Source organism: Triturus cristatus, chromosome 2_2 (assembly GCF_964204655.1).
Source record: "Triturus cristatus chromosome 2_2, aTriCri1.1, whole genome shotgun sequence".
NCBI lineage: Eukaryota > Metazoa > Chordata > Amphibia > Caudata > Salamandridae > Triturus > Triturus cristatus.
The window spans coordinates 1,224,520,362-1,224,535,482 of record NC_140582.1 but is presented as its reverse complement, the minus strand read 5'-3'; the positions used below and the strand labels follow the sequence as shown (position 1 = coordinate 1,224,535,482).

At 45.1% G+C, this 15,121-nt stretch overlaps 1 protein-coding gene across 1 annotated transcript in view; it reads left to right on the top strand.

Moving 5' to 3' along the window:
• The window catches only part of LOC146863452 (coagulation factor XI-like), a 350,494-nt gene that overhangs the window by 276,596 nt on the left and 58,777 nt on the right, over positions 1 to 15,121 (top strand). Inside the window, exon 13 of the mRNA XM_085643173.1 lies at positions 1,285 to 1,388. Within this exon, the coding sequence (XP_085499299.1) occupies positions 1,285 to 1,388 (104 nt within the window). The remainder of the gene's footprint in view (positions 1 to 1,284; positions 1,389 to 15,121) is intronic.

Here is a 15,121-nt window from a genome sequence, read left to right as displayed (position 1 = left end):
GCCATCTAACCGCTTAGGTAGAATTCCTCCCTCAGCGGCAGGAATACCAGCACAAACCGCACATCGCAGAGTTTTTTTGTAACTTCACGGAGTTCCGCGTACCAAAACTCTGCGAACTATGCCCAGGCCTACCCTTTATATGTTCTGGGCATGTGCTTGTTCAAAATGTTCTCTAACATTATATGTAACAGGCTTATTGTACTAGCAGAGCGCAACATTCATCCCAGGGGATATCACAGTGCTGATCAATAAATAAAGTCATGCCAGAGATAATAAGTAATGAGTGAAAAGAAATGAAGGAGGTTGGGATGTACAATTCTTTGTAGTACTTTGAAGTTGGATGGGTTTACTTTTTTGGTTGCGATAGCGGTAGTAAAAAGAATGCACAATCTATCTGCTTCTTCTCCCTATCTCCAACTTTCACTTTAATCCATTCCTTTTCTAGACCAGCAAATAACAATAATAAATCTGCATACCATAACAACATACCTGAAATCGCTCACCTGGCTTCCCTTTGCGGCAAGGATCCAGCTAAAGATTGCTTGTATGGCTCATAGAGCACTACACTTCAATACCCCACTCTACCTGACAAATAAGCTGGAACTCTCTGGTGGCACCCGGCCCTCAAGGAGCACAGCACACTGCTGCTTAAGCCAAAGAAATTCAAAAAGCTTAAAACCTACAATCGTACATTCTCTGGCATTGCCCCGAGAATCTGGAACTCCCAACGAGTGGAAACACAAATGATTCCCTCAACATTTGACTTTAAAAGGGAGGTTAAAGCTACACTAATGAACAATGCACTGAACTAGAAGCTTTTCTCCTCTTGCCTGGATCTTGTTTAGCTGTTTTACCTATCACATGTCATTCGTTGCGACCCATTGTTGCATGCCATAATGCCATTTTTGTTCTTGTTGTATATTGCCCCACTTTTACTTTTCTTCCTCAGCTGTCTTCCTATGTCTTCCTCAACCATATGTAAAGCGCTCTTATACCCACTTGGGTCATGTTCGCGCTATACAAAACTTTAAATAAATAAACATAACATAACATGCTGGGTTTACCTGCATCTGTTACTTTAAGAGGTTATCCAGTGAAGCGAAAAAAAACAGTTCTCTTTAACCAATCCTGCATCTCTAACAATCACCTACAATAGACATTCTAGAATGTGCCATTGTTGGCTGACGTCCTGCTGGGATTTAAGACCTATTATGACATCCCCTTTAATGTTTTGTGGCACTTACGATTGACCAATCCTGTAATGTTCAATCTCTTTCATGTCAGGTTTTCCTGTTATCTGAAGACAATTGATCCTAGCATTCCTGCAAATGTCCGGCAGAACAGTAGTATCAGTGGCTTCTCATTCGTGTCTCCCGGGATTCAGAAACGTGAGTAATCGGAACAATCAAGATGTGGTTAGTAGTTGTAAGGCATGCCTATGACATCATTTCTCTCCACCAGATTTAAGCACAACACATAAGTGCTGAGAATTGTAAGCCATGTCTAAGATATCACTTGTCTCCACCAGATTTAAGCACAAATGCATAGTGAGATTGATCAATACACACAAGTATAACAAAGATGGTAAGTCCTTAGGAAAAGCAATAATTTGTGGATTGCTAATAACTCTCCTTGAAAAAAAAAATGCATATTTCCAAAACAAAGTATATGTGCACCATGAATTGATCCCTTAAAATGTCATGCAGATTGATCAGATGTTTAACATCTTTATGTCTCCCCTGGCGGCCTTGGCGGAGGCTCATGGGGCCCAGATCGTGTCTTACGCAGATGACACGCAACTCCTCTTCACATGCGGGAAAGATCAGCCATTTGATGGAGAGAGTATTCGAGGGTGCCTGGGGATGGTCTTCGACTGGTTCCAACAGAATAGTCTGAAGGCCAATTCCAGTAAGTCAGAGGTCCTTTTCTTCGGCTGTGCCACCGACCCGGAGTGGCAGGATTGGTGGCCGTCAGATATGTGTCCTCCTGCACAGTCATCGCTGGTTGCCAAAAATCTGGGATTTAAGCTGGACAATAAACTTTTGCTGAGAGCCCATGTTCTTGGTTTGGCTGGCTCCTGTTTTGGCATTCTGAAAATGCTCCGCAAGTTTTTACCATTGCTTTCTGTGGAGCACAGGCGGATCACTGTGCAAGCTTTGATTGGATCCAGGTTGGATTATGCGAATGCCCTTTTCCTTGGTCTCCCGAATTATCTGGTTCAGCGCCTGCAGGTGGCGCAGAACTCTGCTGCTCGTGCTATTTTTGGCCTTCATAGGCGAGCGCGAGTATCTGGGCTGCTGCAGACGCTCCACTGGCTGCCTATCCGGGAGCGGATTATGTTTAAATCTTTGACGTTGATGCACAAAGCACTCTTTGGCACTGGTGCAAGATATTTGCAACGGAGGTTGTCTTTTTACCGTCCAGCCCACTCACTGCGGTCAGATTCTCTTTTCCTGGCCGTGGTTCCGCGGGTTAGGAAGGCGCGCACTGGGGGGCGCTCTTTCAGCTTTAAGGCCCCCCAGCTTTGGAATTCGCTCCCGTTAGCTCTACGCAGCTCTGCTAATTTGCTGCAGTTCAGGAAGATCTTGAAGACCTGGCTCTTTAACCTTTAGGTTCTTTCTCCTTTTTTGCCTTGTGCTTTGCTGTTTGTTTGTTCTGCTGTGTTACACTGAGCTGTATGTGGAAAGCGCCGGGACACTCCTCTGGAGTAGCCGTGCGCTATGTAAACACACTATAACATAACATAACATCAAGGTGTGGAAATATATGGGATTTCCAAAAGTTTCAGGATTTTGGTATCCACTGAAGAATAACTGGTTGTCAGGAGAATAACACCAATTTTGACATGAAGATATAGCTTGGCCCAAGTGAGTGCCATTGCTAGGTTTGTGTGTGTCTCGAGTCGCCAACAATGCCAGCTGTGGGGACGGGGTGTAAATAACATCATACACTTATGATTCAATGATGTTTACTATAAGTGAGCAAGTGAAAAACTTATATACTGCAAACAGAGGAAAAACAACAGCTGACCCTAGAACTAACAAAATGAATGGGATTTTAGACTCTACAAAACCTTTTGTAGTAATCGCGGCAAGTAAAAGGCAGGAGTCAAGATTGATAGAAGTGCAGATTGAAGTTTATTCTCTGAGGAAGATCTCATCCACAGCCCAGCCTCATTCTTCACCAACCGTCTCTGTATTCATCTCAATACATTCTAAGACCCCTTGATGACACAGAAAGATTCTGGATGATCACATTCTATTGTAAAAGGACTGGGATGATCACATTCCATTACAATAAGGCTGGGCAAAGGGGAAGAACCAGATACCACACATGTCATGATTGGAGATTTGGCGTAGGGGGCAAGGGGGAGCTGAAATAATTCAAGGGTAACACTGAATGAGGATTAAGAGACTTACAGATATAAAAGTAACTAACTCCCTTCAGAGGAGAGGAGCCACTTACAGCCGCCTCAAGTGGAATGAGGCTTCTGCATCGTAGGATCTTTACTGATATTCATAAATGCAGAGTATCCCCCGCACTCCCCCATCCAGCGCTACCCCGGAAAAAAATATTTTAAGAAACAAAATAAAGTTCATGTCTTTAATTGCAGGTAGTGATTGACATTTTTTAAACGCAAGCCTAACCCCATAACTTAAACACTGCAAATTGTTCTGACGTTTTCTCTCTATCTACCAACCACATAGGAAAGATACATAAGGCATCATTGCAACATCAAGGGTAAAACCTGCATCTGTGGCAAGCAAGAAAGCTGACACCGACATCTCTGTGTAAGAGAGAGGCATGGAGGAAAAGGGGTCTGTTAGGTTAAAAGTGCACAAAACTCAAAACAGCATTGCTCTTTAAGGAGCCAGTAAGTTTCATCTCCCAGCATGCACTACTGGCAGTTGACTCAAAGTCTCAATTCTGTTTTACAGCAAATATTGATGGTCTCTTTTGATATTTTTTAAGATTGTCTCTTTTTATTTCTTCCTTCTCTGAAGGGGCTTTCTATGTTATGCCTTCAATTTTTGTAAATAATTATTCCCGTGGGAAGGCTGCCTCTGACCCACACTATAGGTCTCTTTGAGTTTTAAAACAGATTTCCACACTCATCCAGAGGTAAGAGTTGTCACAAAATGACAAAAATAGCCCTGGAGGACTATGAAGGGATTCTCCATAGAGGAAAATTAGAAGGCCTCAAGGTGGAGGAAAAGAGAATAAAACACTGCAGGCCAGCCACAGAAGGACCCCTCCTATTGAATCTCTGCACACTCTTAGTAGAGACTCCCAATGAGGGAGATCAAGAGAGAAATAATAGGGTTGCCAACATCATCACTCATCATCATTTTCAAGAACACCGTTCAATGCCATATGTATCGACCTCATACCAGCTTTAAACACTGATGTGTTCACTGTCAAAGGCCATTGCTGCGGCAAAGACAGCATCGAAGAAGAAGACCTCCGTCCAGCAAAGAGATCCTCTACCTCGAATCTAATCTAACCGATAAAAAATGACTCGCTGTCTAGAGCCTTGACGTCATAGCAGTCATCTTTGAAGCACTCAAAGTCATGCCCTTCCTCATAATGGCACTTGAGAAGATCAACATTTGTGCATTCAACGGCAACAGAATTTTCCCATTATGAATCTATCTTCACCATCACTCTCTCCATTGCCGTCAACACCATCTAAGATGGCAATTCCCACAAAGGATCTACTTCAGATCCCACTTCTACCTTTGGGTTTTGCATTGAAGCTTTAATGGTTTCTAGAGGCACTTCGATGTATCCTATAAGTCGGACACCTTTGGTTTTGGTGCATCAAACTTCTCCTTCTGGGGCCCCAGATCCTCCCAATCTCCCTGTTGCAGGTCTACTAGAATGCAAAGAAGGAATAGGATGCCCTCTATTTCACCTTCTAGGTGCCACTTATTGGACTCAGGTTTCTCCTATGCCTCTTATACACCTACTTCACCAGCCTGTTCACCGTCAATGTGTCTTCTGTTGACAATTGTATAACCTTTAAAGATATGACGCTTAAGGGCACAACAAAACTGAAAATGTAAGTGAAAGTGCTTCAGACTTTAGTCTCTATTATGAGGAAGATGCTGCAGCCTTGTTCTGCTCCAAGAGCTCTACTTCCTTTGGTATCCAGCTTTGCAGAACTTACAGAGGAAAAATATTTGCTCTAGCCACAATTAAAATGGCGACCCGTGGCCCCTTAAAAAATACAGACCTTCTGATCAGAATCTGGTAAATTTTTGCCAAGAACCATGATGGACTATGTTGTAGTTTTGGGGGGTCAGAAAAAAAAAGACTCTATTCTGGAGAGTTCTGTCCTTTTGGACATAGAGAGCAAGTACATTGAAGCAGCAAGCCGTAAACTGTGTGGATCCACAGCAACAGCATTTACATCAGCGAGTGCCCTGACCCTTCTAGGGCATTCTGATAGAGCCCTGTGGGAATCCTTGAACACCTTTGTACAAGAGCTTCCTAGACACTGGAGACAAGATTTTATGCAGGTAGTACCAGAAAGACTACCAGTGCCCAATCCAGTTATCAGTGCTTCAGTGGACTCTGCAGATTTATCTATCACTGGTTTCTGTCATGGCATCTCTCACAGATGCGGAACGTGGCTGCATCTAACACCATTGAAACCTGATGCACAACTCAAAAATATAAACCTGACATTCATGGGATCAGCACTTTTGGATTCTATATGGATGACAAGAAGCAGCGACTGAAAAATGAGGCAGAAACCCATAAAACTGGAGATCTAGAAGAGAAAAAAGTTATTTAACCCGCAGTATGGACACTAGGACCAACATTACCATGTCAGGCAGAGGGTTCATTCTTCCTCGTTGGTCTTGTTATCCTTTAGCCGCAAAGTTAGCAACAGCCCTTATGCAGCAGGAGACCCAGCAGAGGTACAGGACAACAGAAACACTAGCAACCTTCCTCCTCTGGGAAATCTCAGTTTCATTCGACACAATGACTTGCTCACTTCCTTTAATCTCTGCAACATTCAGATGGGAGAGAGTGTTTCCAGTCATATCAGAGAATGGCAAATTATAGCAATCGACAAGTGGGTCTTTCAGCTAATAAAATATGGTTACACTTACTGTTGGACCAGACATCCTTGGCGTGGTTTTCCATGAATTTTTACCTTCCATTGTCCTATTTTTGCTGACTTCAGGCTTAACTTATAGAACATTTGTAAAGTATTTATGCAGCACTTAAACAGTTATAAAGTGAAAGCAAAACACAAATTCCACACCAATTTAGAAAATTAGAGTACATTTTAATAATTGTTTAACATCAAAATGACAAAAATCCAATCAGTAGAGCTGGAGTTATGAATTTTTAAAGTGTTAAGTAAAAAGTAGTGACTAAAAGATCGGATAGCCAACTGCAGACATCTAATTGTGTGAGACCGGGGCAAAGTTGAAAGTTATGACTGACTGCGATGGAGCGCAGGTCAGATATACAAAATTAATTGGGCCCTATTACCTTCAGCCTTAGAAGAATTTTTCAAGAAAAATATCTGAGAAGGTCAATTTTAGCGGGGCAAGGAAGCCAGCAGTGTCCGAAAGGAGGTATCATTCTTGGGGAGCCGATTGATGAAGGCAAGTCATGGAGAAGATTTCTATGTTTGGAATCGGTCTCTTTTTTGCAAGTTGAAACTCTACAGTGGGACAAAACTGCAGGCTGAAATCAACAAGGACTCCACAAGGAAGGATATCCTTTCTGCGAGGAGCCACTGAACAGGTTTTGCTGCTGCAGAGAAGAACATGGTGGGAATTGCTGCAAAGTCTAGCAAACTGGCAAGGCATCTTTGGTGGATCGGCAAAGCAGGTAGGTCCCGGTTTGCTCCCAGTTCTCACAGCACTTTTTGGCAGAAAATGTACTAAGTCACAAATTTTGGATTCGGACTATCTGGGCACCTTCCGCACCACTTCAAATAGTGCAGAACTGGTGGGGCACCACTTGGAGGGTCAGGACTCTCTCAGGCTGGGTCCCGGTGCGGGTTCAAGATGGTGGAAGCCTTTTCTGTCCCTGAGGCTCTGATCAGGAGGCCAGTCAACCAACTTAGAGTCACTCTGGAAGTCCTGGGTTCAAACAGAAAAACTGGTCTCAAGCAGCAGGGAAGTCCTGTGAGTACGAAGGGCAGGCTTTAGGTAGCAGAGCTTTCCTCTTTGTGTAGCAGGGCAGTCTTCCAAAGTACACAGCAGGTCACAGGCAGCTGGGTAGTCCTCTGAGAGTCTTTCCAAATGTCGAGAAGTGAACCGAAGAGTGGGTCTAAGGGTCCCATTTTTATACATGCTCCCAGCTTTGAAGTGGGAGACGCTTCTAGAGTTACCCCCCGCCACAGAGGTTTCTGAAATTGCATGTCTCCCTATCCTGGTCCCAGTCTGCCTGCTGGCACAACAGGCTAGTGTGAAGGATGAAGGGCAACTGTCTCAAGCTAAACACAGACAAGATGGAAATCCTCATGTTTTGGAACAACACCTCACCATGGAGCGACTCATTATCCTCCGTCCTGACAGACCACGCTGCAACTTTGGCATTATCCTGGACAGCAAGCTATCCATAAAGATTCTGGTAACTGCAATGTCATCCGCCTGCTTTCACACCTTCTGCATGCTCCGCAAGATCTCCAGGTGGTTCCCAGTCAACACCAGAAGGACAGTCCCGCAGGCCCTCATCACCAGCACGCAGGATTATGGTAACACTCTCTACATAGGAATCACAGCAGGCCTCCTGAAGAGGCTACAGACAATACAAAACTCATCCCCTAGACTCATCCTTAACCTCACCAGATGCACCCACATCACACCTCACCACACTTCAAGAAGCTACACTGGCTCCTGATCCAGAAGACATGCTGTTGTATGGTTGGGAGGTTCATTGTCGACATTGCTAAGTTAGAATGAGCTTTGCTGCATGAGACTGCTTTTGCGCACTTTACTACATGACTTTATTTTGCAAGACTCTGTTTATGCCTTTCACATGAGATCTGTCTGCGTTTCGCGTTCTCTGCTATTCTCTGGGGTTTAGTCTGCACACGATGTACAACGTCGATAAACAATGCCCCTTGTGATTCTGTTCTGGTCAGCCCTAGCACCTAGACATAACATGACACACAGCTGCGCTACTGAAAGTCGCGTGCTTTAATATTACAGAGAAGCATATTGTTAACACACTTGGAGAGAGACCTCTCCAGAGAGAAGAGCTGTGCTGTTCCTAGGATGTAAACCTTTCATCTGGGCCTTGAGGTATGGGGTCTACTGACAAAGCCCAGAGGTCTTCTTTTTTATAATAAACTATTTCCTATCACGGGGAGGGCGGTTAGGTCCTATAGTACTTTTCCACTGTCTTTATAAAATGACATCCCCTTTTGTGTTCTATGGCATTGTAACAATGCTAACGGTTAAAATTTGCTACTGGTAATGGCACGTGTACTGCACCATGGAGCATGTTAGTAAAAATAAACATTTTAAACTATACCGTGACTCTGACTATCCTTATAGTGGACAAGTATGAGTGAGTGAGCGAAAGAGTTGTCTTATCTGCGAGACGCTTGAATGGTACTTGTGCTTGCCCACAATCCCCTCACTTCTGTTTCCGGAGACGGTTGTGATGGTGTTTCCTCCTATATTGTGATATTTTATAGGTTTTTCAAGCTTGAATTTTAAAAGGTTTTTCTCTTACTTGTTTAACCCACTGTTGTGCTGCCATGCGTAAGTCTTTTTCTCCATCTATTAATCATGGTGGCGGTGCCTATTGCGCCGCCTAATAGAGCTGCAATCAAAGTTTTTGTGACTCAACATGGAGTCTCTGATGCGGGTGTTGCACTCATTTTTGTGGTTGAGACGAATCCAGCTTATCCCTTTGAGGTGTTTTATTCTTGGGTCACATTTCCGGCGGTAGACGGACCAGATAATCTGTTTCATGAATATACTGCCACGCCCCTTCCTGTTGGTCATTGCCCATATATTTCTCTTGAAGTTCCGCTAACGGCTTGGTAATACCAAATATGGTTTAATGACACCCTTCCTCACCCAATAACGCCGGTCCGTTTGGGCCCCTTATCGATAGATAGATGCAGCCACATGGCCCGTTTTGGCTAGATATACTCCACACCCACGTTATGCCACTACTGCTACACTTGCAGAGCTTCGTGTATTGCATAACTCGTTGATACACGTACACAGAGCTGTAGTACAGTTTGTCTCACACCACTTCCAGGTGGGACCACCTGGAATTGCAGTGCAACCGGTGGGGCCTGGTGCTGTAAGCATCAGTCCCCTTCTGATTAATTCTGTGATGGGCTCGCATCCATAAAATGAGTATGAGTTTCCTTATTGGCTCACTGAGAACTTTAGGCAACTCGAAGCTGTTTTTCCCAATACTACGCCTGTAGAGAAACACAGGATTTTGACAGTGTGCTTACCTAAAGACCTAGTACCTGATTTAGCTGACTGTGATACTTGGGGTAAAGTGTTTGCAGCGGTATATTCGATGTGCTTTGGCACCCCCTCCATGACTGTCCTCCTGTTCGTGATTAAGCATGTTTAGGATGAGCATGGAGCCGAAGCGGCTGTAGAATTGATTAAGCGACTGGTGGGGGTGTTCGATGTAGTGGCTGATATGATCTTTGCTAACGTTAAGGGGGATGCCGTGAGCTGTCAGGTGGCTAACCGCTTGGAGACTGTAGTGGACGCAGACAAGCCACAGGAATTACCGAAGATTATTGCAAAAGCTTATAAAACCATAGGGAGAAATAGTATGGGCGTTAAGCCCTTCTCTCTAACGCAAACGCAATCCCAAGCTCCAAATGCCCAATCTGATAAAGAAGGGCGACCATTCTTTTCTAAAAAGAACTGGAAAAATAAAAACAAAGGACAGCAACAACAGAGGCAGGGGGTCGCGTGCTAGTTCACGGACTTCGAGACTTCTGAGCGTACTTATGATTTTCGCTATCGCGTGAAACTTAAGTCACCCAATAGATTTCAAGTCCCTGATCAGCGCTCTCCTCGTTCTTTACAGGACACATCGGGCTCACAAGTCAGTGATGGGGAGCACCAGGATCGTGGCAAAGTACCATCCACGCTGCAGGGACGAGATCAACCTCAACAGTTTGACATCAAAGCCAAACAAGAGGACCTTCCTTGTTTTCGACCACCATATCAAAAGAAGAAAGTTGCTGCTTTGACTGCGAAATATGCCTCAGGCAGTGAGAACCCGACTACTGGATTGCACTTGGGCGATGACTCTACTCGACAGCGCAGCGGAGGTTACCATAGTGCAGGAGGCACTGTGTCCTTGTCTGGAGGCGAGAGCAACTGATACATTCATTACTGTAAAAACAGCAGATACGCTAATAGCCCCCCCCCCAATAGACTATATGACATTGTCTTTCAAATTGAAGGTGATATAGAGCATGTGATCACAGGGATTTTTTAGGAAGATCTTACCTCTTCATACGACATTTTGTTGGCGGAGGCGGATTGGCCCCCACCATTCATACTCTCCGTGGCTAGAGGGGAGGACGTGATACTTCAGAGTTTTTCACGTTACGTCCCTGAAGAGCATGCAAAGGCTTTAGCATCTGAGTGGGCTTTGGCCCTTGCTCCGGTGGTGTACCATAATCAGGTGGGCTGGGATAAAGATTCACTGGCACATTAGATTCCATTGCGGTCTCTGCCGCAGCCTCAGCCCCAATATCCCATCCGGCGGGAGGCTATAGCACCCATTTATGATGTTCTAATACAGTTGGAGTATCAAGGTGTGATTGAGACATGCGTGTCATCAATGAATAATCCTCTTTTTACAGTATCCAAACCCGATGGGTCATATCACATTTTGTTAGATTACCGACATTTGAATTCTCATTGTTGTACTTTTGCGGTACAGAACTCACACAGCTCTGCACTGGTGGACAGTCTTGTTTGCAAAAAATATAAAACAACTCTTAATATTTCCAATGGCTTCTACAGTCATAATCTGGCACATGAATGCAGTCAGTGGACAGCATTTGCGGGCGGTGGAAAACAGAAAAGATTTAAGCATTTGCCTATGGGGTATAAGAATAGCCCCGGGGTATTCTCTGCACGTGTTATCTCTTTGTTGGACAGCATAGACCCTGATGCGTTCTCGTATGTTGATGATATTTATCTGATGAACGCTGAACTATGGCCGCATCTTTGCCTTGTCAACCGCATAATTCTTATGTTTGCCGAGTACGGTTACAAATTCAACTTTGCCAAATCACAAATCGCTTATTATGCGGTGCTCTTTTTGGGCTATGAGCTCAATAATGAAGGTAAGGGCTTAGCCCCCCACTTCCTGAAGAAATGTGCACAATTGCAATGTCCGTCTTCACTGAAGAAACGTCAGTCTTTGCTGGGATTTTTAAACTTTGGGGGGACTTACATTCCCAATTATGCCCAGCGTATCAAGCCTCTTTATGCTCTGCTACAACCTACATTTTCTTCTGCCAGCTGGCTCCCGGAAAATTCAGCAATTTTGCAATCTTTGCAGTCTGATCTGCTTGCGACTAAGTACTTGTTGACGCTTGGTAACCACACAAACCTGGTGATGCGAATCGTGCCAGGCACAGTGGGTTTTTACTTACTTTACATACAATGAGGGTAACACAGTACCACTTGCATACAAATCACATATGTACACTTCGGCCGAAATGCGATTTTTGAATGTTGAAAACGTTTTGACAGCTGTACAGATGGCGGTCCTTAAGGAACGCGCACTGACGCAGGGGAAACGCATTCTTATGGTTACACCTTTCTCGCTTTAGAAGCTGTGACTATGGCTAGTTAACCAAACTCTAAAGCATTACATCCCCTTTGGATGCAATGGGCTACCTCTCTGACATCTCCTGATGTCACTTTTATCTTTGATCCTGCTCTTCAGACACAGGAGTTCTTACAGTATGAACATGTTCATCCTCCTCCTTTGTCGTTGCTTCCTTTGGAGGAATACAAATGTATAATTTACACCGATGGCTCGGCGCAACTCGCCAAAAACACGCTTATTCAGCAGCTTGTGCTATTGTGGCTGGTACAAAGGTGAATGGAGAATTCAAGTCTAAGATAGTGCATACGCAAGCACTGGGAGACTGTACCGCCCAATTGGGTTTGGCCACAACGCAGTGCTGATGTTTGAAATGTCATCAGGGATTTGCGTGTCTTTGTCGGGAACTTTGCCTGTGGCACCTTCCATTCAGACCAAGGTCCAGTGTTTGCCTCTAAGGCGTAGAAGGACGCAATGAAGTCTTCGGGGGTGCTGGTGCAGTTTTCATCTCCATATAGGCCTCAGGGCAATTCAATTGTGGAGCAAATGAAACATGACTTAAAGCAGTCCTTGACAGCTAGAGTCTTAGGTACTGTCAGGAACTGGCTGGCCCATTTGTATGGAGTTCAACGTGCACTTAATAATCTCCCTAGGAGATCTCTGGGTGGGCGGACCCCATACGAAATGCTCTTTGGCATTAAATGTTTGTGCGAGACATTGATGGTCTAGACGTTGTGGCGTCGGCCACGCCCTTTGACATAGATATTAGTTCTACTAGGTTACAGGGCCTACAAGAAACCCGTGACAGTCTTCCAACTGAACATTTGCCCTCTTCCACTGATGCAGCACTGCTGATCTCGGTTGCCGGTTGGCTTCCGAAAGTTGAAGATCTGGTACGAGAAAGATTGGAGAACAAAAAATAATTTTTATTGGGCACCAGTTCCAGTACTTGGATTGAAGGGTACTCGTACAGTCATTCTACCACCACTGCTTGGTCCCAAGGACAACAGATACATCTCAGTGGACAATGTCAAGTTACACTGTCTGGCCGACTCTGAATAGTGTCACGCCTGCTGTTTCATGCAACACTATTTCTAGGAATCCTGAGGTTTCCATGTCTTTAAATAGTCCCCAGGACACTGATGTGAGAAGTTGGCCGGATATATGCTGTCCACTAGTTATAGTGGGCACCCTGTATCAGTCCAAACAACTCCTCATGGTGATAGGTTAAAGACAACCTTTATTGAAAGCTAACCTAGTGGTAGCTATGGAGAGCAGCCTTCGGGCTAAGTCTTGAAGGAATGTAAAGCAGCTTGTTTTACCGGTCTATAATCTCTTGAATGACCAAATGAAAGGACAACCACACCAGGTATATATTTAATATATATGTATTTAAGATAAAACACACCCCTCTAGTCTCTTTATGAGACTGGAGTTCGAAGTACTTAAGTTACAAGTTAGCAATCAACAGTAATAGCACAAATACACGTTTGGGCCCTAGGGGCGTACCAAACCATATACCAATAAAGTGGTATAAGTACCACGACTGAACTAGACACAAGGCCTAGAGCATGTAGAATCGCTGGTACCCCCAGGAACCACCCAAGGTAGTGATACAGGAGACCCACGGGGGCCCTGTGCAGTGTGTGAACACTGCCGCGGGTCCCTTTAGCTTCTATGGGCAATGTCGCGGATGGAAATTTAAAGATTAGGGACACTTAGAAATGAGTCAGGACCAAACCCTTTTGGACTTAGGAAGTTCTAGGGTTAGCACCCACGGGAGCACCGGAGTACTCGTGTTACCTCACCTAGGGAAGCCGGGTGCATAGGTATCTTTTGGTGTCGGGTCGCGTCATCGATTTTAATGGAAGCTGGCGAAGAAGTGCTGCTGCCGTGAAGAGGAGAAGTGTCTGAAGTGATCCAAGCCTGGATCTAGGATGCAAGGAACCTGAAAGCAGAGGGGACAGAGTCTGGGTCACTTACCAGTGACCAAGGGCACGATAGACCAATGCCCACAGATGTCGGGTGCTTCAGGTGAGTTGATGGGTGTCTTGACTCTTCAGCCACGAGGTCCAGGAGGTGCCGATGATGACCAGGAGCTGAATTCAAGCTGTCCCACAAAGTCTGTCGAGTGCTGCGGTGTCGGCGACCAGATTGGACCCAACATGCCTTGGCAACGGCAAGTCACTTGGAATCAGAGAAAGGACGGCGGTGCAGACCAGCAAGGTCTGGGGGACACACCCGGTGAGGGTAAGTCAGGGCACGTCTGGAGCAACTTGGAAAGCCCAATCAGAAGAGGAGTTGCCTTCGTGGAGACCTACTAGCCAACGGGCTAGCGATCGCGAAGGAGCCTCAAGCGGTCGCACTAGAAACTTGCCCACGGGTCACTCATGGAGTGGAGGCCAGAAATCTTCAGTGCAAGAGATGCTCAAGGCTGGGGCTACTCTGAGCCCAAAGCACAACTTAAAGGAAGACCAGGAAGATGATGGAGCTGCAAAAGTTCAAGGTGTCCAGGGGTCACAGTTCCACGTCAACCACGATAGCCATGGTGTGGAAATATGGATTTTTCTGGTCAGTTATGTCCCCTATCTTGGACCCCAACGGTTCTATGTGCATGTCACAAGTACATGTATGTTCCCTCCAGTTCCAGTTATGAAGACGCAAATACATGTGCGTCCACCGTCAACATGTCCTCTGTCAGATCCGCCATGAATAGGCCGGATATTCCATTCCTAAATATGAAAGGCCACCGGCTTTATATGGTTCACTTATGCCATTTTACAGTCCAGGCAAGTAGGCCCTGATTCTGTCATCAAACTCCTCTTGCTTTCTGCCTCTGAAAACTCGAGTCTGAGCCTGCATCTGTGACCATGAACTTTGTCTCATTCTCTGCGCGGCTCACGAAGCCTGACATCAGCCTATTCTCTGCCAAGAACTGTATTTCACCTTCGAATTATCTGCTTCACTCCTTAGCCGATGCATTCCTGTCTAGCAGCTTAAGTAAACATTCTTCCAGCTACTGAGCAAAGGCTCGGCTTCTCTGTCCTCATGCAAGTAATTCATAGCCCTGTTACCATGGAATATTCCTACCCCCTCGCATTCAGTGTAGACACTTAGACGCTTGTACACGCACAGTCAGTATAGAATAGATTCTGTCCGAGAGTCCTTCTTTTGTGGATAACATAGTTCTTTAAACATAGGATGTTAGATATGATTTGGGATTAGGTTGACTTGACCCCCCAGACTTTTTGTCTCCACATGTAGAGCTAAATGTCAAGTCCCCTTCACCCCCTAGTTACACGTCAAT